The sequence below is a fragment of the Monodelphis domestica genome, chromosome 1 (assembly GCF_027887165.1).
Source record: "Monodelphis domestica isolate mMonDom1 chromosome 1, mMonDom1.pri, whole genome shotgun sequence".
NCBI lineage: Eukaryota > Metazoa > Chordata > Mammalia > Didelphimorphia > Didelphidae > Monodelphis > Monodelphis domestica.
The window spans coordinates 673,972,137-673,994,980 of record NC_077227.1 but is presented as its reverse complement, the minus strand read 5'-3'; the positions used below and the strand labels follow the sequence as shown (position 1 = coordinate 673,994,980).

At 36.5% G+C, this 22,844-nt stretch overlaps 1 protein-coding gene across 2 annotated transcripts in view; it reads right to left on the bottom strand.

Moving 5' to 3' along the window:
• The window catches only part of PRKD3 (protein kinase D3), a 124,920-nt gene that overhangs the window by 49,007 nt on the left and 53,069 nt on the right, over positions 1 to 22,844 (bottom strand). For both annotated transcript variants that reach the window (XM_056795312.1, XM_001363077.4), the window contains exons 5-6: positions 10,327 to 10,484; positions 1,505 to 1,697 (exon numbers count right to left, since the gene is read on the bottom strand). In XM_056795312.1, the coding sequence (XP_056651290.1) occupies positions 1,505 to 1,697; positions 10,327 to 10,484 (351 nt within the window). The remainder of the gene's footprint in view (positions 1 to 1,504; positions 1,698 to 10,326; positions 10,485 to 22,844) is intronic.

Sequence of the window (22,844 nt, the reverse complement as noted above, 5' to 3'; positions counted from 1 at the left end):
CTCTAGTGAAGGCCTTGCAGGCTCTATTTTAGGAGGGCAAAACTACCAAAATGCAAGTTGTTATACACATAGCAGAGAGAGAGTATGATTGAAAGGGGTGGATCACAGCATACTGACTTAGAAAACCACAAGTTAACATGTCATATTATATATTTTTTTAATTTTCTTCAACATTTCTCAGTTATGCACTGGTCAGGTTCCTGGGGTACTGGGCAGTTTTGCTTCAGACTGAGAGGAGGGCTAGGCACCCCTGTTGGCCAGTCTCTCCCTGGTGCAGGCATCTCTCACAAGCACCATAAGGCTCACAGGACCAGCAGGAGGGCTGTTCAGTGCCTCCTTCAACCCTTTAAATTTTCCAACTCCATGGGTCTAATACTAAAAAACATGAATGCATTTTCTAATAACAATCCAGCAAAATGACTCTGAATCCTGACTTTGGTGGCTATTTTAGGTTGAACCTTATTGATTCAAGAATATCAACAGCACTACTACTGGTGATGTCCTATTGTCTCTGCTGAATGTCTTCTCAAAAGGCAGTGAGTCATTCAGTAATGTTTTAACTTTTTTATAAAACATTTTCAATACAATACCTTTAACTACATACATCTCTTCTATGTCTTCCAAGTTCAAGAAGACAAATCATTTTTTTAAAGATTATTTTGATCCCAACAGACCCTTTTTAGCCACCCAGGATTTATCTGCTTCTCCACTGCTGCTCTCTTCCACCTGTAATCTCTCAAGCTGTGTGTGGCATGTGACGCTAGGATCTCTGCTTTGTCTCTCAAGCTCTCAGGTCTCTCCCTGAGGGTTTTCCCCTGCCCTCCTCTTGTCTTAAAAACTGATTTAAGAGCACTTTCTGTTTTTTTATCACCAAAGCACAATTTGTAGTACTTGCTTTTGGTCAAAATTGCTAGTTATGACTCTGTACATATTATAACATTAATCAACTTATTAATTCATATTCAAAGTCTAGCTAAGTTCAATTTCAACTTTATTATACCTTGCTGAGTGATTCATAGCAACTAATAATATACTGTCACAGCTATCAAGTTATTTCTGTCAAGAAAGCTTTCATTCATTACCTACCAGGAAAAACAGGAATTATAATTTAGTACGTCCTAGTGAACAATGAGATATTACTGCTACATGCTAAATTTCAGGTCATAGGTTTCACTTTGATAACAATTTATCCCAAGGAAAGAAGAAAAAAATGGTAATTAAAAGCCCTGACTAGAGTTCTGTTTCTCATATCAACTACCTACTCAATCTTAGGCAAATTTCATAATCTGCTTCTCACTAATCATATGAAGGTAATCATGCCAATCCAAAGGAAACTTAAATATTCTAATCAAGCTTCAAGAAGCTTAAAATGCTATGCAAATTAAGAGATAACTTTATTATTCAAGTATCCCATTATGCTACCTAGCTTTTTCAGAGGCATTAATTTGTATCTGGTAACCAAGAGTAAAGTATTTTTCTAAGAAGAAAAAAAATCCCTCCTTACCTTTACACTGCATTCCCTGGCGGAAAAGTCCTTTGAGTAGTCGCTTACAGTACTGGCATATTGTGGGGCGAGTGTAAGAATGCACAGCAAATGTGTGTGGAACTCTCACTCTACACATAACCATCTTCTCCATCCAGATTGGGCGTCCACTCCAGGAAGGAATTCTCTTACTTGGTTCTTGGTGAACATGTGCCTAAAATAGAAGTTATTTCTACAAATATAATATAAATTATTTGAAAACTAAGTATTATCTTTTAAGAGACATTTGTCCAATACTCTAGAGACAAGTCTCATTCATTACCTTCCTTTGGTTTCTAAAACCCTTAAGTGAAGATATAAGTACAAGATTTGGTGTTTTCCGATAAATGTTATACACACAGCCTACTTTCTGTCTTGGCATGGACGCTATAATATGAAAACTAAGAAATTCCCAAAATCAAGCATTTATACTGAAATTAATTACCTAGACAATGAATCACAAATATATGCAGATTATTAATATCAAGGCAGACACTATAATCAATTAACTAACATTATTAAGGATCTACTTTATGCCAGGAATTGTGCTAAGAATTAGGCACTAAATAGCATGCTTGTAGACACAGAACCTATACTGAAAGCAATTTTCTGAAAGACAGTATCTTAATTGAAGTTGTGAGAATTTTTTCCGTTTTGTTTGAGGAGGGGGAGCTATCAGTTTGAATGTTAAAACCTCAAAGGATTTGTGTTCTCATTAATATGAGTACTCCTTCCCCTAATAAGAACTCCAAATCATCTCTTTCTTATCTCTGGTGATTTTTATTGATGTTCTCCCATAGAACCTCCAACAGAAGAACCAGCCCATGGGCTGAAAGCTTTCCTGTAAGTCTTTAATATTTTATAGGCTCAGTGAAGTATGTGTGCTGTCTATCATTCCTAATTCTGACCATATGACTAGCCAATGTCCTGTTCTGGTCAGACATTTGAGTTTGAATAGATATAAATTTAAACGTAAGGAGAAAATACAAGAAGTTTTAGTTAAAACTTCCTTTGCTGTCTTGAGGAAAAAAGGGTTTTTTTCTAGCTGGTGATATCTGTGAAAGCTCAAACTGGATCAACCCCAAAATGGGTTCATTAGACCTTCTTGTATACCTTGAACTACTAAGTGGTGTTTGCCATTGTTAGATCATAGGCAATTTCACCCCTTCCCATAACGCATGCAAAAAAATGTTCTGGCAGCTAAGAGGGTCCAGACCATTAAGATACTGCCATGCTCCAAGAGTATCAGTAAAAAGTGAAAGGAAAAAGTAATGACAAAAAAGAAATGAGAGAAAGATGACTAATGAAGTGGTAGAGTAAAGAATAATAGGAAATGGAAAAGGAAATGAAGAGTAGGGACTAGATAATTGTCAAGGCACAAAGAATATTCAAGAAAAGAAGGCTTATTACTGACATGGGATACAGTACCTGGGATGTCAAAATAAATATTAGGTTATTAACAAATAGAACTATATATAGCCCATGCTGGAACAGAATGCAAACTCTATGTAATGAAGTGTGACTAGAAAAAGCCTCAGAGGAACAGCTGAATTTCACACACACACACACACACACACACACACAACCCCAAACCAAAAGACTGTTGTTGTCTTTTGCTACTCAAGGTATGAGCCCTTCTGTTTTGGGTTCACTCTACTCTTCCAGGGATATATGCCTTGAGAACCTCAACACTGCATCTGAGGGCAGAGCTGTGGAGAAGAGCCAAAAGTACTTCAATGTTTTATAAAAAGGTCTTTGTTCACATATGTCCTATAGCCTGACCAGCCTGGTGCCTGCCTCACTAGCTTTCATTCTGTAATGAATCTCTTAGCGTTACCTTTTTTAAAGTTTACATCAAGTGACCACAAAGCAGGAAGCAAGTCTGAAAGGAAGATACCTAAATTTACCAAGCCTAAATTGTTTAAAATAAAAGATACTCTTTAAAGAATAAAGCACTATGTTTACTTATGAAACTTGTCATTTATTTTGATTACTATTTTAGATAAGGAAATTGTATATTATTTTTAAGTATCAGACTCTTTAATTGAAATGATCAGAACCACTTCCAAAACCAAATATTCAAAAGATTCTGAATCATTTTATATACCCTCATTTTAAGTCTACATTATAGGTTAGCTATTCTACAAACTTCTGTAAACATATAATCAACTCTCAATTATCTACAATAAAAAGAGAGAAGAATGTAAAATATAAAAGAATCAATAATCCCTAACTTAGAAATACCAACCTAATGTTAATGATGCAGGTAAAAGAAAGGTAATCATAAGTAATGACAATACCCAAAGTGACCCAATCTGATTCTCTCCTGATTTGGCTCCTTGGGTTTTTTCCTCAGTGCATTCAAAAAAGTAAACCTAGATCAGGGGGTTTTAACCTCTTTGGTAGTCTGATGAAGTCTGTCAACCTCTTGGGCAGAATAATAATGCTACATTTCAATTAGAGGTTACTGAAATAAAGATGGCCTGTTCTCCCACCCTTGACCTAGATAGAATCATAAACTATTTGGGGTCTGGATCTCCCTTACTGTCAAAAATACATCACCATGTTACACTCATTCTTTCAGTATTCTCTAACTCACTCTTCTAATTCACACTCACATTTGATAAACATTGTTAGTCACAGATTCTCAAGAGTTCAGAGACATTAAAAATCTACTAGCAGCAATTATAAAGAGACAGAAAAAATGAAGAATTTGGGGGCAAAATGAACTGAGTTTGAATCCTTTTTTTATACTAGTATGACCATGAGCAAATCATTTAATTTTTCTGTGTCTCATTTTCATCATTTGTAAATTAAGAATAATACCAACAATATAATTACTTATTGTAATACTTTCAGGACTGTTGAGAGGTGGAAAAGAGGACCGTTAATTTTAAAGTACTTTATAAATATTAGTTTACTATTGTGATTTGATTATTATTATTATTATTATTGTTATATTAATATATTCCACAAAATACCCAAAAGAGGTCATACATTCTCTAAAGAAGATCTATTAAGGGTGATTAAATTACCACATGACAGATTTGTGAGTATTCTAATTGTTAAGAAGTTTTTTCAATTAAATTCAACATGTATCTAACAAATGCATACTACCTATAAGACACTGTAGTAGGTGCTAAGGACACATAGTCAAAATAAAAAAATAGTCCTTGAATTTAAGGGGTTTACATTCAATTGGGTAATGCAACATGTAATATGTAAGAGTATATGTCATTCAGAAGAAAAAAAATGACATCATTTGTTTATAAGGCTATATGATTTGGGGTTTTGGTTTTTAAAAATTGCTCTATTACAAAAATGAATAATATGGAAATAGATTTAAGTGATAACATTTGTATAACCTAGTGAAAGTGCTTATTGGGTCTGGGGGGGATAAAGGGGAGGGAAAGAAAATAAAATGTGTAAACAGAAAATATTTTTAAAATAAAAAAAATTTTAAGAATATATGTGATTATTTGACAAGGATGAGAGTACTAGCACCTAGGGAGATCAGGAAATGCTAATCAGAGGAGGTGGGTCATGAACTGGGCCTTGTCGTGGTAGAGTTGGAAATAAGGTAATTAAGTACTGTTAAATAAATAAGTTTGCAAAGTAATCTTGCAAACCTGTAGGTCCTCATGCAAGAGTGACATGACATGACCAGGATTTTGGAACATGAGGCATCTAGGTAAAATTCTTATGCTGGCAGTTGAGAGCACTCAGGAAGTGAAAGTGAATTGGATTTGGTTACTGACCAGATCCAGGCTGCTTTTGGATTTACTCTGAGGGTCTCATGAGCTGAATAGATTTGAACCTGATTTTGTTCCCACTGTCAATACTTTGGAGAGAAGAACACTGCTCACTAGGAAAGACTCCTAGTGATAACAAAGGCCTTGAGCTGGTTTTGAGGACTCTGTGAACCCTTTCCTAAGTCATCTCTGATCTGGAAGGACTCTTGACCATCTACAAAGGTTTCCTGGTTCCTGGTTCTTGGTAACAACAGTGAGTAATAGTACCTCCAGGGAGAAGGAATAGGGGACCCAGATTTTTGTTGTGCTGGCATTTTGAGGTTTCACCTCACTGCCAAGCCAGTTGGTAGGCCCTGATATCTTTGGGTATATTAGGTCACTCTGTTTGGAGGCAAGGTATGGACAAATAAGTTATAAGTTTCCCTTAGTGATAGCTTAGTCAGATAGCAGTTTTATTTGGATTTTATAGTTAGTTGATAAGGAGGGATTTAGGCCTAGGCCCTGCAAGATATCAAGAGTAGTCCATGAGGGCTATGTAGATGGGAAAAAACCTAGCTAGACAAACCCTAGATTAGGGGTTCCTTATTTAATATCCTTTTTAAAAATCACTTTGTATCAATAAAATCTTTATTTTTATAGAAATTCTTTCTCTCTAACTTAGTGGGTGTCTACTGGCTGAGGGCAAGGAGGTTCATACTTTGAATCTCTCTGTAGGTTGAATAACTGAAGTATAACCACCAAATACCTCAGTACCAACCTCTCAGACTTTATATATTCAGTCTGATACTTATTTCTTCAACCTTGAGGTCACGATGAGGAAGGAGTAGATTACAGAAACAAATTCAGGCAAAGGTACAGAAGAAAGAAATGCCATGTTGAAACTGAAGAATAAGGAGGCCATTTTAACTGGCAAAGAGATTTGTGAAGATGTGCAATGCAATCAGCATGGAAATGTCAGCTGGCACCAGACTGGGAAATGATTTCCACACTTCTTTTATTTCATTCCAGAAGCAATCAAGAGTCATGGAAGGCTTTAGAGCAAGACAGTGGCATGGTCAGGCTTATGCTTTGGGAAGATGACTATGGTAGCCCATAGAGGCTAGACCAGAGAAGGAGAAAGGAAAATTAGAATACAATTAGAAGGCTGTTGCAATAATCTAGGTGAGAGGTGCTCAGGATTTGAATGAGGTTGTTGGAGGTGTAAGCAAAGGAAAGAAAGAAATGTCAGACATGTTGTTGAGTTGGAATTAAAAAGACTTTGCAACCAATTGATATAGGGGAAGGAAGGAGAGTGAAGAGTTATACATGACACTGAAGTTATAAACTTCAATTAGTGAAAGAATGGTGGTACCTAACAGAAATAAAGAAGTTTGGAGGAGAGAGTTTAAGGCAAAAGATAGTATTTTGGACACACTGAATTCAATTACTTCTGCCAGTCTGTTTCCGTAAATCATTTGCCCTCAAAAATAAAAAGAAGTTCAAAAGAGGTGTGGGCTTGCGGAAAAAGAATATTGAGTTGTTTTTCACTTGATGAATTTGAAGTGTCAGTGAGATATTAACCTTGAAATAGCTGTGGATGCAAGACTAGGGCTCAGAGTGTACTAGAACTAGATATTCAGAAATGGGTTTCATCTGCATGAATATGACAAATGAGTCCAAGAAAGTTGATGAGCTCATAAAGAAAATCAGAGTGAAAGAAGTTAGAAAAAAAGACTTGAGGGACATGCATGATTTAAGCCCATACTATTGATAATCCAGCAAATAAGAATGAGAAGATGTGGTCAAATAGAAGGAAAAACAAGATAGGAAACTCAGGGATGATAACATTCCTAGGAAGAAAGGATGAAAACATTTTCAAAGTCTGCAAAAAGATCATGAAAGATAACTGAGAAAAAGCAGCTGGATTTAGCAATTAATACATCTTTAGCAAACATAAAGACAGAAGTTTCAATTAAGTGGTGAAGTCAGAAGTCATATTGCAAGAGGTTAAAAATAAATGGAAGTAGAGAAAGTGAAGTCAACAAATGTAACTGGCTTTTTCTAGGAATTTATGAAAAGGAAGAGAAATATAGGACAGTAAGTTGAAAGTATAGTAGGGCAAATGGGAGGTTTATATTTTATTTGTTTTTAAGTATGAGAAAGATCTAGGCATATTTTTAGGCAAAATGGAAAGATCTAGTAGAAACAGAAAGTGGAAGAATGGGAGGGGAATAGGGAGAGGGAGATCAGAGATGACTGAAGGGATAAAATTCCTTGAGGCAATGGAAGGAGATGGAACCAAGTGCACATGTAGAAAGAAAGATTTAGCAAGCAGAATGGTCACTACTTCATCAGAGAGTGGACCAAAGGAAAAGAGATTATCCTTTATCCCATACTAGACACACACAAGGATCTGCCCATCACCCAAAAGAACTTTACTTCCAAAAAGGGCATGTGGAAAAAGCACTGGATATAAAGGCAAAGTACCTGGATCCAAATCCTGCCATTTCTCCCTGGGCAAGTTATTTAACTTGTATGGGCCTCAATTTTCTAAGTATAAAGCAGGGATTATGAAGAGCCAGTAAAGCTTCATCAAAAACAACTTGTGCCAGACTAAACTAATTTCCTTTTTGGGTAGTATGACTAAATTAGTAAACAAGGAGAATGCTATGGTTTCTTGAGCTTGGGGTAAATCTGGGAATGGTGCTTAAAATATTTCACAGAAATGCAAATTAAAACAACTCTAAGGTACCACCTCACACATATCAGATTGGTCAATATGGCAGTAAAGTAAATTGATAAATGTTTGAGGGGATGTAGCAAAATTGGGACACTGATGCATTGTTGGTGGAGTTGTGAACTGATTCAACCATTCTAGAGGGCAATTAGGAACTATGCCCAAAGGGCTAAAAAAATGTGCATAACCTTTGATCCAGTAATACCACTAATGGGTCTATATTCCAAAGAGATAATAAAAAAGAGGAAAGGACCTACCTGTACAAAAATATTTATAGCAGCTCTTTTTGTAGTGGTAAAGAATTGGAAATTAAGGGGATGTCCATCAGGTGGGGAATGCCTAAACAAATTATTGAACATGTTGGTGATGGAATACTATTGTGTTATAAGAAATGAAAAGCAAGATGATTTCAGAAAAAGCTAGAAAGATTTGTAGGAACTAATGCAGAGTGAAATAAGTAGAACTTGGAGAACATTATATACAAACAGCAATACTGTCTGATGATTATCTGTGAAATCTTGGCAATGCAACTATCTGGGACAATCTTGAAAGACTTATGATGGGGAATGATATCCACCTCCAGAGAAAAAAAAACTGAATCATCTTTCACATCAATGTATTTATGGTTTTATTTTGGGGTTTTGGTTATGTACAAGTTTGCTCTTACAACAATGACCAATATGGTGGTGTTTTACATTACTATAAAAATAAAATAAAAATATCTCACAATATTCTTGTGGTGATAAAGACCTACTAATTAGATCAGAGGCTCTTAACCTAGGCCCTATCAACTTATTTAGTTTAAAAGTATTTTGTTAATCATTTCAAAGTAATTAGGTTTTGTTTATAATTCTATATATTTTATGTATTTATAAACATCATGAAAAGGAATCCATTGGCTTCACCAGGTTGTCAAAGAGATTCATCATACAAAAAGACATTAAGAACTTTGGATTAAATGGCAAAACAATTAGATGGATTAAAAATTGGTTGAATGGCTAGACTAATAAAGTAGGTCTTAATGCTTCAATGTCATCATGGCAGGAGGTCTCTATTAGGGTATCCCATGGTCTTATGCTGCTGAACATCTTTTCCATCAATGAGTTAGATAAACGTATAGAGAGCAAGCTGACCAAATGTGCAGAAGCTATAAAGCTAGGCAGGATAATTTACACCTTTAGAGAAAAGGATCTTGACAGGATAGAACACTGGGCTGAATCTAATGGCATTCAACATGAATAAATGTAAAAGTCTTTCCCCAGGGATTAAAAAAAAAACAAACTCACAAAAAATAAGATAGAGAGGATATGGTTAACAACAGTTCTTAAAAAGTACGAGGGGAGGAAGATGTTGGTGAACTCAACATGAGTCAGTGGTATAAAGTAGCAGTCTAATAAAGTTAATATGATCTTGGACTACAGAGCTTCCAGGAATAGGAAGGTGACAGTCTCACTATATTCCATCTATGTCAGACCTTATCTGGAGTATTCTATTCAGTTCTGAGCACAATGTAAGGAGGACATTGATAAGTTAGTGTTCAGAGAAGGGCCACCAGAATGGTAAAGGGTCTTGAGTCTATATTATATGGGAAACAATGGAAGAAAATGGGAATTGAGCCCAGAATAGAAAAGATTCAAGGGTGAAGGGGGAATGTGAGAGTGGTCTTCAAGTATCTAAAGGGCTGTCACACAGAAGAGGGATTAGATATGTTCCATTTGTCCCAGATGACAAAATCAAGAGCAATGGGGAGTTGCAAAGAGGGTAACTCAGGTTTGGGGTCAGGAAAAACTTCCCAACAATGAGCATTGCTCAGAAATGGAATGGATGGGACGTAGTGGGTTTCTTTTCCTTGGAACTTTTTAAGCAGAGGTTGGAAAAACACCTGTAAGTTATATTATAATGGGAATTTTTTTTGCTTGATTGGTGAGACCAGATGGTTCCAAAAAACTCTTAAATTCTGTGTAATATTACAAAACTACAAAAAGGAGAGCACTGGACCAAAGGACTATCTCTCCATAAATGACCTTAGGATCCAGGCTACTGAAATTCCTCAGTCCTACCACAAACTGCTAATTTTCCATCTCTCCTAAAGTCTCACTCATTCTAAATCTATCTTTAATATCACTACATGAATAGGGTTGGTATGTCTGTGGGGATGGGAGGGGAGAAAAAGAGAGAGACAAGAGAAAGAGACAGAAAGAGAGGAGGAGGGGGGGGAGGAGAAAAAATTGGAAAAAAGGAAAAGGAACAGAGGACGAAGAGAAGAGACAAGAGGAAGGATAGAGAAAGAAAGAGAAAGAACAAAGACATATTGAAACTCAAGAATTAATACCTACCTCCTCACTGGAAGATACTGCACATTCTGATGGTATGGGTCTTGGAACAGAGAGACCAGGTCCTGGCAGAGATACATTGGACAAACGTCTCTTTCTTACTCCACTACAATTATTTGGAATCTTGAAGGCGCATCGTTTATGGTAGTTTAATCCACAGCCTAAACATTTCATAAACGATAAGGAAAAATAACTCAGTCATAAATTATAACAATATATAAAAATAATACTTCTATCTAATCATACAGCTACCATCTTAGGTCAGGCCCTCTATTCCCTTTCCCCTGGATTATTTCAACAGCTTCCTAATTGATCTTTCTGCTTCAAATCTCTCAACATTCCAGGCCACTTTATGCAATGCTGCCAAATCTGATGACGTGATTCCCCTACTCATCTACCCCAATGGCTTCCTATTGCCTCTATGATAAAATATAAAATCCTTTGTATAGCTTTTAAAGCCCACACAACCTGCCCCCAACCTATCTTTTCTGTATCAGTAAACATTACACTTTTGACTATACCCTAAAATCTACACTGATCTTCCTTCAGTTCCTTAAACCTCATGTTCCCCTCTCCTAGTTTTGTGCCTCTTCTTTTTTAAAATGAAGCTCAATCACATTCTTTTTTTATAATTTTTAATTTAATTTAATTTTTTTGGTTACAATACTCACTTTATTTCCCTCCCTTCCCTCCACCCACCTTTCCCGCAGCCAACGCACAATTTCATTGGGTAGTACTTGTGTCCTTGATCAGAACCTATTTCAACGATATTGTTTGCACTAGGATGTTCATTAAGAGTCTACATCCCCAAACATATCCCTTTGACACATGTATTCAAGCAGTTTTTCTTCAGTGTTTTTACTCCCACAGTATTTCCTCTGAATGTGGATAGTGGTTTTTCTCATAGATTCCTCCAAGTTGTTCGGGATCACTGCACTGCCACTAATGGAGAAGTCCATTACATTTGGTTGTACCACAGTGTATCCGTCTCTGTGTACAATGTTTTCCTGGTTCTGCCCCTCTCACTCTGTATCAATTCCTGGAGGTTGTTCCAGTCTCCATGGAATTCCTCCACCTTATTATTCCTTTGAGCACAATAGTATTCCATCAACAACAGATACCACAATTTGTTCAGCCATTCCCCAATCAAAGGGCATCTCCTCATTTTCCTATTTTTTGCCACCACAAAGAGTGCAACTATGAATATTTTTGTACATATCTTTTTCCTTATTATCTCTTTGGGGTACAAACCCAGTAGTGCTATGGCCGGATCAAAGGGCAGATAGTCTTTTAGCGCCCTTTGAGCATAGTTCCAAATTGCCCTCCAGAATGGTTGGATTAATTCACAACTCTACCAGCAATGCATTAATGTCTCCACTTTGCCACACCCCCTTCAGCACTCATTACTTTCCTTTGCCTTCATGTTACCCAATCTGCTAGGTGTGAGGTGATACCTCAGAGTTGTTTTGATTTGCATTTCTCTGATTATTAGAGATTTAGAGCACTTTTTCATGTGCTTATTAATAGTTTTGATTTCTTTAACAGAAAATTGTCCATTCATGTCCCATGACCATTTATCAATTGGATAATGGCTTGATTTTTTGTACAATTGGTTTAGTTTTTTATAAATTTGAGTAATTAGACCTTTGACAGAGGTTTTTGTAATGAAGACTTTCCCAATTTGTTGCTTCCCTTCTAATTCTAATTTTCCCTTCTAATAATTCCCTGGTAACATAGCAAAGAATCTAATGGATTCATTAGTTTTGTTTGTACAAAAACTTTTTAATTTGATGTAATCAAAATTATTGATTTTACATTTTGTGATTTTTTTTCTAGCTCTTGCTTGGTTTTAAAGTCTTTCCTTTCCCAAAGATCTGACAAGTATACTATTCTGTGTTCACCTAATTTGCTTATAGTTTCCTTCTTTATATTCAGGTCATTCCCCCATTCTGAGTTTATCTTGGTGTAGGGTGTGAGATGTTGATCCAAACCTAATTTCTCCCATACTGTCTTCCAATTTTCCCAGCAGTTTTTATCAAATAGTGGGTTTTGGTCCCCAAAACTGGGATCTTTGGGCTTATCATAAACTGTCTTGCTGAGGTCATTTACCCCTAGTCTATTCCTCTGATCCTCATTTCTGTCTCTTAGCCAGTACCAAATTGTTTTGAAGACCACTGCTTTATAGTATAGTTTGAGATCTGTGACTGCAAAGTCCTCCTTCCTTTGCATTTTTCAATCAAATTCTTATACAAAGAAGCCTTTTATGAAACCCCTTACATTTAACTATTATATATATATATATATTTGCATTTATTCATTTTATATTTGTACTAAATATAGCTATATATTTTGTTGTCTCTTCAATTATAGAATATAAGCTTCTTGTGAATAAGGGTTGTTGCATTATTTGTATTTGTAGCTTCCATGCTTAGCACAATGCCTGGTAACATAGCAGAGACTTAATATTTGTTAACAAAATGATTATTTGCTGATCTAATCTCCCAAACTCAGCATCCAGATGATAGGTTATATAGATAGGTAGAATCAGTGGGGAGCAAGGGCGGGGGGACCCAGGAATATCATGGCCTACAGTAGACTAAGAAGACCCAAAGACCTGCTAAAAATGAGAACTAGTAAACAGTAGCTTTAACTGGAATTCCACTTGGTAAGTAGATAATATTTGAAAGAGCCTTGCAAATCTTAAAACAGTATATAAATAGCCAAATAAAGGTGGTATTCAACAACAACAACCACCACCACCACCAAACAAAGGTTATTCAACAAGCATGTTTTGACTTTTCTTTCAAAGATTCTTTCTTCCCCTACAGCCTTTACACAAAAACTCAAGAGAGAATTAGCATCATTTGAAATAGAGAACACTGGAAACTTTATGGTAGTATAAAAGAAAGGCAACTCCCCATTACTTCCCATTATTATTTGACATAGTACCAGAAATTCTAGTTATAGTAATAACATGAGAAAAACTAAGGCTATAAGCACTGGCAAAATGAGATGAAAATATCCCTATTTGCCTATAAAATGATTAGGTAAATATAGATAGTATTGACAAACACCATAAGAAAACATTTGACAAAATATTTTTATTCAAAAGAACTATATTTCAGAATAGCTTACCAACACATTTGAGGGACTTCTTTAAACATAACTAAAAAGCATTCTATTAAAGCTTGAATAACTAGGAGAGTCATTGATTATTTTATTAGAGGTCCTCAATAAAGGACTTAAAACAATGGTCTTATCTTGCTCTAGAAGCCTGAGATAATTGGCTTGTTTTATATTTTCTTGTTAAAATGTTTATTTACATTTCTTATTTTTTTAACTTGAAAATGCTTGTATATAAATTACTCTGTTCAGTTCTGATTCTTTTTTGAAGTAATAACTCAAATATTTTCCCTTTTGCTAAAATATCTTCTTTATATTGACAAACAGGTTCAGTTTTGCAAGCTATTTTATTCCAAAATATAAGCCAATCCCACTCTCATTTCCAGAATACCATATATCCATATTCTTAAAGGCATGGAACAGGTACCAGAGAACCACAGAGGGGGCTGCTCTGTTCCCAATCTCCACAGTGCCTGAGGACAATTTTCACATGCGCTGGCCCCTCACCCAGCAGCCAGTTGCAGTTTCAAAAAGGTTCTGCCAACACTGCCATATAAACAAGAAGTAATTCTGAGGAATTAATTTTTTTTCTTTAATAGCTAAATGTTATTTCAGTAGGTACTGAAATAATTGTTGTTTCATATGAAAGTTCAGAAGCATAAACACTATAATTCTTGGAAAGGTGAATTTAGGCTTTCTCTAAATCTATGGACTCTGCCCTATATTTCTAATACTTTGGGGAAATTTTCTTTTAATCTTTACTAAAGTGTGAAATACAGGACTTTCAATTCATTGTGGTTTTTTGAGGGGAGAAGTCATTAATTCTTGAATTTTTTTTCTGTACATCTCATCTTCTTGGTCAGTTTTTTCTGCCTCTTTCCACACTCATGTTCTTCTATCTTTTGATCCTTCTGTAAAATTCCATTTTACTTCCATGTTTTTGAGTTCCAAAATCTCCCATTCTATTTTCTAGAGGCTCTATTATTTAAGAAAGTATTTACATCAGGCTCTAAATTGTCCACTCTCATTTGTATTTTTGTTTCTTTGAGACCTTTGATTCCCACATTATTTTTTTATTTTTTGAGTTTCTGAAGTCAAGTATACAAACATTTATCAAGTACCTACTATGTTCCAGGTGCTGTGCTAAAACTCAGAGGAAAGAAAGACCAAAAAAAGGACCTGCATCTCAAGGAATTCATTCTAATGAGGAAACCAACATTCAAATAACTATGTACAAATAAGATATACACACATACACACAGGATAAACTATATTTAACCTCAGTAAGAATGAACAAAGATTGGGGTGGAGTCAAGATGGCGGCTTAGAAGCAGCAAAAGTTCAGACCTCTGAAAATCCTTCCTAACCGATCACAAACTGAATGCTCCTAGGGAACTGAAATTAAAACTTAACAACAGGACAGAGGTGGGGAACCCTCCTTCTGGACTCAAATCAAAAGGTACACCCCCCAAAAGCCAGAATCCGAGAACACTCGGATCTAAAGGGAAGGCAGAAAGAAGGTCCCAGGACCCCTCCCCCCCAACCCAGAGCCCTGAGCCCCCAGCAGCAGCGAGAACCTCTGGGCGGGCAAAGGTGCTGGTTTGGAGGGTCTACCTTGTGAGCAGCGGGGCTCCGGGCTTGGAGCATCCAGCATGGGCAGAGGGGAGGAAGCCAGGGAGAGACCAGGCCGAGGCTGGGTCCTTCCATCTGGCTCCAGTCTCACCGGGAGGTTTTTGCCTCAGGGCACATCCAGACCAATCCAGTTGAACATATTCCCATCAGGACTCCTTAGAGCTCAGGGAGGCCAGGACCCCTCCCCCCACCCCCGCCTCGAGTGCAGGGCCTTTGGCAAGGACAGGAAACTCCCAGTGGGCAAAGGCACTGGGGAACCTTGGGGACAGTGGAGAAGCAGCTGGAGAGAACTGGAGAGAGCCTGGGCAGCCCGGCCTTCCAGGAGTCTTCGGTCTCAGAGGACATACAGCCCAACTCAGTTGAACTTAACCCAATCAAAAGCCTCCAGAGGACAGGGAAGCTAACATTCCTCCCCCAGAGACTGTACTAAGAAATCTGACAAAGCTCCAAGAGGGGAGACTGACAGCCCCAAAACCAAACTCGAGCAAACAACAGAAAAAGAAGAAAGAAATTACAATAGACAGCTTCTGCACAGTTAATGAGCAAAGAGCAAATGAAACAGAGGGGGAGGGATCAGCAAAGGAAAAATCAGAAATCCCAGCAAATTGGATACAGGTTTTGGAAGAACTCAAAATGCAATTCAAAACACAATTAAGAGAGGATAAAGACAATTGGGAAAAGAATTTAAAAACTAAGATAAGTCAATAAGGCAAAATGAGGCAAAGGAGATGAAAGATGAGGCAAAGCAGATGAAAGATGAGGTTAAGAAGATTAAAGATGAGAAAAAGGAGATGAAAGATGAGGTAAAGAGGATGAAAGATGACCTCCAAAGAAAATCTGACCAAAAGGAAAAAGACCAAGGATGAAATCCAGTCTTTAAGAACCAGAATACAACAACTAGAATCAAGTGACCTCAACAAGGCAGCAGGACACTATAAAACAAAACCAAATGAATAAAAAAATTGAGGAAAATATGAAGCATCTCATTCACAAAACAGGATTTAGAAAATTGATCAAGGAGAGACAATTTAAGAATCATTGGTCTACCAGAAGACCATGACAAAAGAAAAAGCCTGGACATCAAACTATAGGAAATTATTAAAGAAAACTGCCCCAATATACTAGAACAAGAGGGAAAAGTGGAGACTGAAAGAATCTACAGATCACCTCCTGTACTTAATCCCCAACTGACAACACCCAGGAATGTTATAGCCAAATTCAAGAACTATCAGACCAAAGAAAAGATATTACAAGCTGCCAAGAAGAAATCATTCAGATACCACGGAACCACAGTGAGGATAATGCAGGATCTGGCTGCATCCACAATGAAAAAAACAAAGGCATAGAATATGATATTCCAGAAAGCAAGGGAACTAGGTCTACAACCAAGAATCAACTACCCAGCAAAACTGACTATATTCTTACAGGGGAAAGTATGGTCATTCAACAAAATAGAAGAATCCCAAGAATTTGTAAAGAAAAGACCAGACCTGAACAGAAAATGTGATGTCTAAGCACAGAACTCAAGAGAATCATCAAAAGATAATTTAAAAAGAGGGAAAAAGAAAAACAAAAAAAATTTTTTAGAGACTCAATAAGTTAAAATGATATGTATCCCTATAAGAAAAGAGGTCATTGGTAACTCTTAAAAACTGTTGTTATTACCTGGGCAGCAAAAAAAAGTACACTTAGAGGGAACAGTGACAAACTGTATAGGATGAAAAGACATAAATAGGTATATAGATATATGCATGCATAAATACATACACATGAATATGCATATATATACATATATATAACTAGAGCTTAAAAATAGGTTAATATTAAAAGAAATGGGAAAAGAAACAAATGGGGGTAAATTTATATGTCACAAAGAAGCTCATGGTGGGAGGGGGGAGAACATCAATACAATGGAAGGGTAAAGAGGTCGGAGACAGGAAATACTCAACTTTTACATACTTTGAAATTGACTCAAAGAGGGAAAAACAATCCAATCCATTAGGGGCAGAGAATAGATTTGTCCCCTATAGGGGAGTAGAAGGGTAAAAAATGGTCTGGTGAGGAGGGAAGCAGTACAAGGGAGGGAGGGGGTGAGGGGGGTTAATTTTAGAAAGACTACAGGGAAAATAAGGGGGGGAATAAGAAGGGAGGGGGGTAGAAAGGGAAGTAAAATAAGGGTGGGAACTAGGGAGACTGATTGAAAGCAAACATTGGTGTAGAAGGAAATGGTGAAAGAAGAAAAGGCGGGAACAGGAGCAGAAATCAAAATGCTGGGAAATACACAGCTAGTAATAACTCTGAGTGTGAATGGAATGAACTCACCCATAAAATGCAAGCGAATAACAGAGTGGATTAGAATCCAAAACCCTACCATATTCTGTCTACAAGAAACACACATGAGGAAGGGAGATACACATAGGATGAAAGAGGGTGGAGCCAAATCTATTGGGCAGCAACTGACAAAAAGGCAGGAGTCGCAATCATGATATCCGACAAAGCTAAAGTAAAAATAAATCTAGTTAAAAGAGATAGGGAAGGTAATTACATCCTGATAAAAGGCAGTATAGACAGTGAGGAAATATCTTTACTCAACATGTGTGCACAAAATAGCATAGCATCCAAATTTCTAAAGGAGAAACTAGAGGAGCTCAAGGACGAAATAGAAAAATTATACTAAAGGGAGACCTGAACCTTCCTCTATCGGAACTAGATAAATCAAACCAAAAAATAAATAAGAAAGAGGTAAGAGAAGTGAATAAAATCTTAGAAAAATTAGAGTTAGTAGACATGTGGAGAAAAATAAATAGGGACAAAAAGGAATACACCTTTTCTGCAGCACATGGTACATTCACAAAAACTGACTGTGTATTAGGGCAAAAAAAATTGCAATCAAGTGCAAAAGAGCAGAAATAATAAATGCAACTTTCTCAGATCACAATGCAATGAAAATAATTAGTAAGGGAACATGGAGAGGTAAATCAAAAATCAATTGGAAATTAAACAATACAATTCTCCAAAACCAGTTCGTTAAAGAACAAATCGTAGAAACAATAACTTCATTGAAGAAAATGACAATGGTGAGATATTCTTTCAAAACCTATGAGATGTAGCCAAAGCAGTACCCAGGGGGAAATTTATATCCTTGAGTTCTATTATTAACAAATTAAGAAGGGCAGAGGTCAATGAATTGGGCATGCAAATTAAAAAACTAGAAAGTGAACAAATTAAAAATCCTTAGATGAAGACTAAATTAGAGATCCTAAAACTCAAAGGAGAAATTAATAAAATTGAAAGTCAAAGAACTATTAATTTAATAAATAAGACTAGAAGCTGGTACTTTGAAAAAAACAAATAAAATAGACAAAGTACAAGTCAGTCTAATTTAAAAAAGGAAAGAGTATCGAAGATGAAAAAGGAGACCTCACCTCTAATGAAGAAGAAATTAAGGCAATCATTAAAAACTACTATGCCCAATTATATGGCAACAAATATAGCAATCCAGATGATATGAATACTTACAAAAATATAAATTGCCTAGACTAAAAGAGGAAGAAATAAATTACCTAAACAACTCCATATCAGAAAAAGAAATTGAACAAGCCATCAAAGAACTCCCTAAGAAAAAATCCCCAGGTCCAGATAGATTCACAAATGAATTCTATCAAACGTTCAAAAAACAACTAATCCCAATAATAAACAAACTATTTGACAGAATAAGCCAAAAAGGAGTTCTACCAAATTCATTTTACAACACAAACATGGTACTGATCCCAAAGCCAGGCAGATCATAAACAGATAAAGAAAACTATAGACCAATCTCCCTAATGAATATAGATGCAAAAATCTTAAATAGGATACTAGCAAAAAGACTCCAGCAAGTCATCACAAGGGGCATCCACTATGACCAGGCAGGATTCATACCAGGAATGCAAGGCTGGTTCAGTATTAGGAAAACCATCCACATAATTGACCATATTAACAAGAAAACCAACAAAAACCACATGATTATCTCAATAGACGTAGAAAAAGCCTTTGATAAAATACAACACCCATTCCTATTGAAAACACTAGAAAGTATAGGAATAGAAGGGTCATTCCTAAAAATAATAAACAGTATATATCTAAAACCATCAGCAAACATCACCTGCAATGGGGATAAACTAGAATCCTTCCCAATAAGATCAGGAGTAAAACAAGGATATCCATTATCACCTCTATTATTTAACATTGTACTAGAAACACTAGCAGTAGCAATTAGAGAAGAAAAAGAAATTGAAGGTATTAAAATTGGCAATGAGGAGACGAAGCTATCACTCTCTGCGGATGATATGATGGTTTACTTAAGGAATCCTAGAGAATCAACTGTGAATTTTAAAAGTCTCCATCTTGGTCTAGCACCCCAAAATTGTGCACACCCACACTACACGGGCATGTGCTAGTCAATGACAAATCAGAAATAACTAACTGCCCACCTGGGCTGTCCTAAGCCAAGCTAGAGCCAACCATTGGCACTTGTGAGACACAGGAAGTGAGGTAGGGAACAGCCCCTGGAATTCGCTCACTTCCTGTGGAGAGAGCGAGAGGGGAGTTGGTGTTAGGAGCTTGAACAGGGAGGATGCCCGCAGACAGCTTTCCTTCAGATCGGTCACGTGAGTTAAGGACTGATTCTTTCCACCTGGGCCCTTTGGGCCTAAAACTCTCTCTGCCTTGGTCAGAGGTTGAGTAGCTCTTTCCCTTTTCTCTTCTCTCCTTCTCTCCCTCTCCTTCCCTACTCCCAGTGTGATTAAACCTCCATAAACTCCATTCTGACTTGAGTGTTTCATTTTAGGAATTTCATAAGTAAATTCCTTGGCGGCCATTGTTCAATATTACATAAAATCCTGTAGCCACACTTTAACCATTACAATATTATAACCTCTCCCAGAAGCCCTAAAATTTCTACCATTACACAACCAAAAAGTTACTCGAAATAATCAACAACTTTAGCAAAGTTGCAGGATACAAAATAAACCCGTAAAAGTTATCAGCATTTCTACATATCTCTAACCCATTTCAGCAGCAAGAATTAGAAAGAAATTCCATTCAAAATCACCTTATTTAGGAATCTATCTGCCAAGACAGGAACTATATGAACACAACTACAAAACACTTTCCACACAGTTAAAACTAGATCTAAACAATTGGAAAAACATTGATTGCTCATGGGTGGGATGAGCTAACATAATAAAAATGACAATCCTAGCCAAATTAATTTACTTATTTAGTGCTATACCCATTGAACTACCAAAAAACTTCTTTACTGAATTAGAAAAAAACCATAACGAAGTTCATTTGGAAGAACAAAAGATCAAGGATATCCAGGGAAAACATGAAAAAAAAATGCAAAGGAAGGAGGACTTGCAGTCCCATATCTCAAATTATACTATAAAGCAGTGGTTATCAAAACAATTTGGTACTGGCTAAGAGACAGAAAGGAATATCAGTGGAATAGACTTGGCATAAATGATCTCAGCAAGACAGTTTATGACAAACCCAAAAAACCCCAGCTTTTGAGACAAAAATCCATTATTTGATAAAAACTGCTGGGAAAATTGGAAGACAGTGTGGGAGAGATTAGGTTTGGATCAACACCTCACACCCTACACCAAGATAAATTCAGAATGAGTGAATGACTTGAACATAAAGAAGGAAACTATAAGTAGATTAGATGAACACAGAATAGTATACATGTCAGACCTTTGGGAAGGGAAAGATTTTAAAACCAAGCAAGACTTAGAAAGAGTCACAAAATGTAAAATAAATAATTTTGACTATATCAAATTAAAAAGTTTTTGTACAAACAAAACCAATGTAACTAAAATCAGAAGGGAAGCAACAAATTGGGAAGCAATCTTCATAAAAACCTCTGACAAAGGTTTAATTACTCAAATTTACAAAGAGCTACTAAATCAATTGTACAAAAAATCAAGCCATATTCCAACTAATAAATGGGCAAGGGACATGAATAGGCAGTTTTCAGCCAAAGAAATCAAAACTATTAATAAGCACATGAAGAAGTGTTCTACATCTCTTATAATCAGAGAGATGCAAATCAAAATAACTCTGAGGTATCACCTCACACCTAGCAGATTGGCTAACATGACAGCTATAGAAAGTAATGAATGCTGGAGGGGATGTGGCAAAGTTGGGACATTAATGCATTGCTGGTCGAGTTGTGAATTGATCCAACCATTCTGGAGGGCAAATTGGAACTATGCCCAAAGGGCACTAAGAGACTGTCTGCCCTTTGATCCAGCCATAGTACTGCTGGGTTTGTACCCCAAAGAGATAATAAGGAAAATGACGTATAAGAATAGCTGCACTCTTCGTGGTGGCAAAAAATTGGAAAATGAGAGGATGCCCTTCAATTGGGAAATGGCTGAATAAATTGTGGTATATGTTGGTGATGGAATACTATTGTGCTAAAAGGAATAATAAAGTGGAAGAATTTCATGGAGACTGGAACAACCTCCAGGAAGTGATGCAGAGTGAAAGGAGCAGAACCAGGAAAACATTGTACACAGAGACTGATACACTGTGGTACAATCAAAGGTGATGGACTTCTCCATTAGTGTCAATGCAATGTCCCTGAACAATCTGCAGGGATCTTAAAATCACTATCCACAAGCAAAGGATAAACTGTGGGAGTAAAAACACCGATGAAAAGCAACTGCTTGACTAGAGGGGTTGAGGGGATATGACTGAGGAGAAACTCTAAATGAACACTCTAATGCAAATACCAACAACATGGAAATGGGTTCGAATGAAGGACACATGTGATACCCAGTGGAATCGCGTGCTGGCTATGGGAGAGATGGGGGTGGGGGGGAGGAAAAGAAAATGATCTTTGTTTCCAATGAATAATGTTTGGAAATGACCAAATAAAATAATGTTTAAAATAAATAAAATGAAAAAAAAAAGAATGAACAAAGATTAAGAATTTGTAAAGGTTTCTTGCAGAAAGTGGAACCTTAGCTGAGACTTGTAGGAAGTCAAGGAAGTCAGGTTGTGAATATGAAGAGGAACTTCCAGATATGGAGGATAGCCATTCTGTTGGTTCTGAGTTGGGAGATGGTATATCATACTCAAAATATAGTAAGTAGGTCAAGTATCACTGGATAACTAGATAGTAGTTGAAAACATAGGAGAGAATAAAGTATAAGATAAATAGAAAGATGGAAAAGGGTCAATCCAAGGTTATAAGAGGGCTTTGGAGGGAAAGATAATGAGTTCACTTTAGATATGTTAAGTGTAAGATGTCTATAGAACATCCAGTTTGAGATGTCTAACAGGAAGTTGTAAATATGAGAATGATGTTCAAGAAAGATATTAGGGTTGGATAAATAAATCTGATAATCATCTGCATAAATATGATAACTAAAAATATGGAAGCTAAAGAAACAACTAAGTGAAATAGCATAGAGAAAGGTCCAAGATAGAACCTTAAGAGAAACTCGCAATTAGTGGACAAGACTTAAATGAAGACTCAACAAATCAGATAGAAGGTAGTCAGATAGTTAAGAGGAGAAACAGGAGAGGGTAGTGTAATGAAAACCTAAAGAGAAGTGAGTATCAAAAAGAAGTAAATGATCATCAATGTCAAAAAATTTAATTAAAAAACTTTTTTAGACATCAAAGGCTGCAAAAAGGTCAAGCAAGATGAGGACTGAAAAAAAGTCATAAGATTTGGCAATTAAAAGATCACTGACAATCACATGGTTCGATGG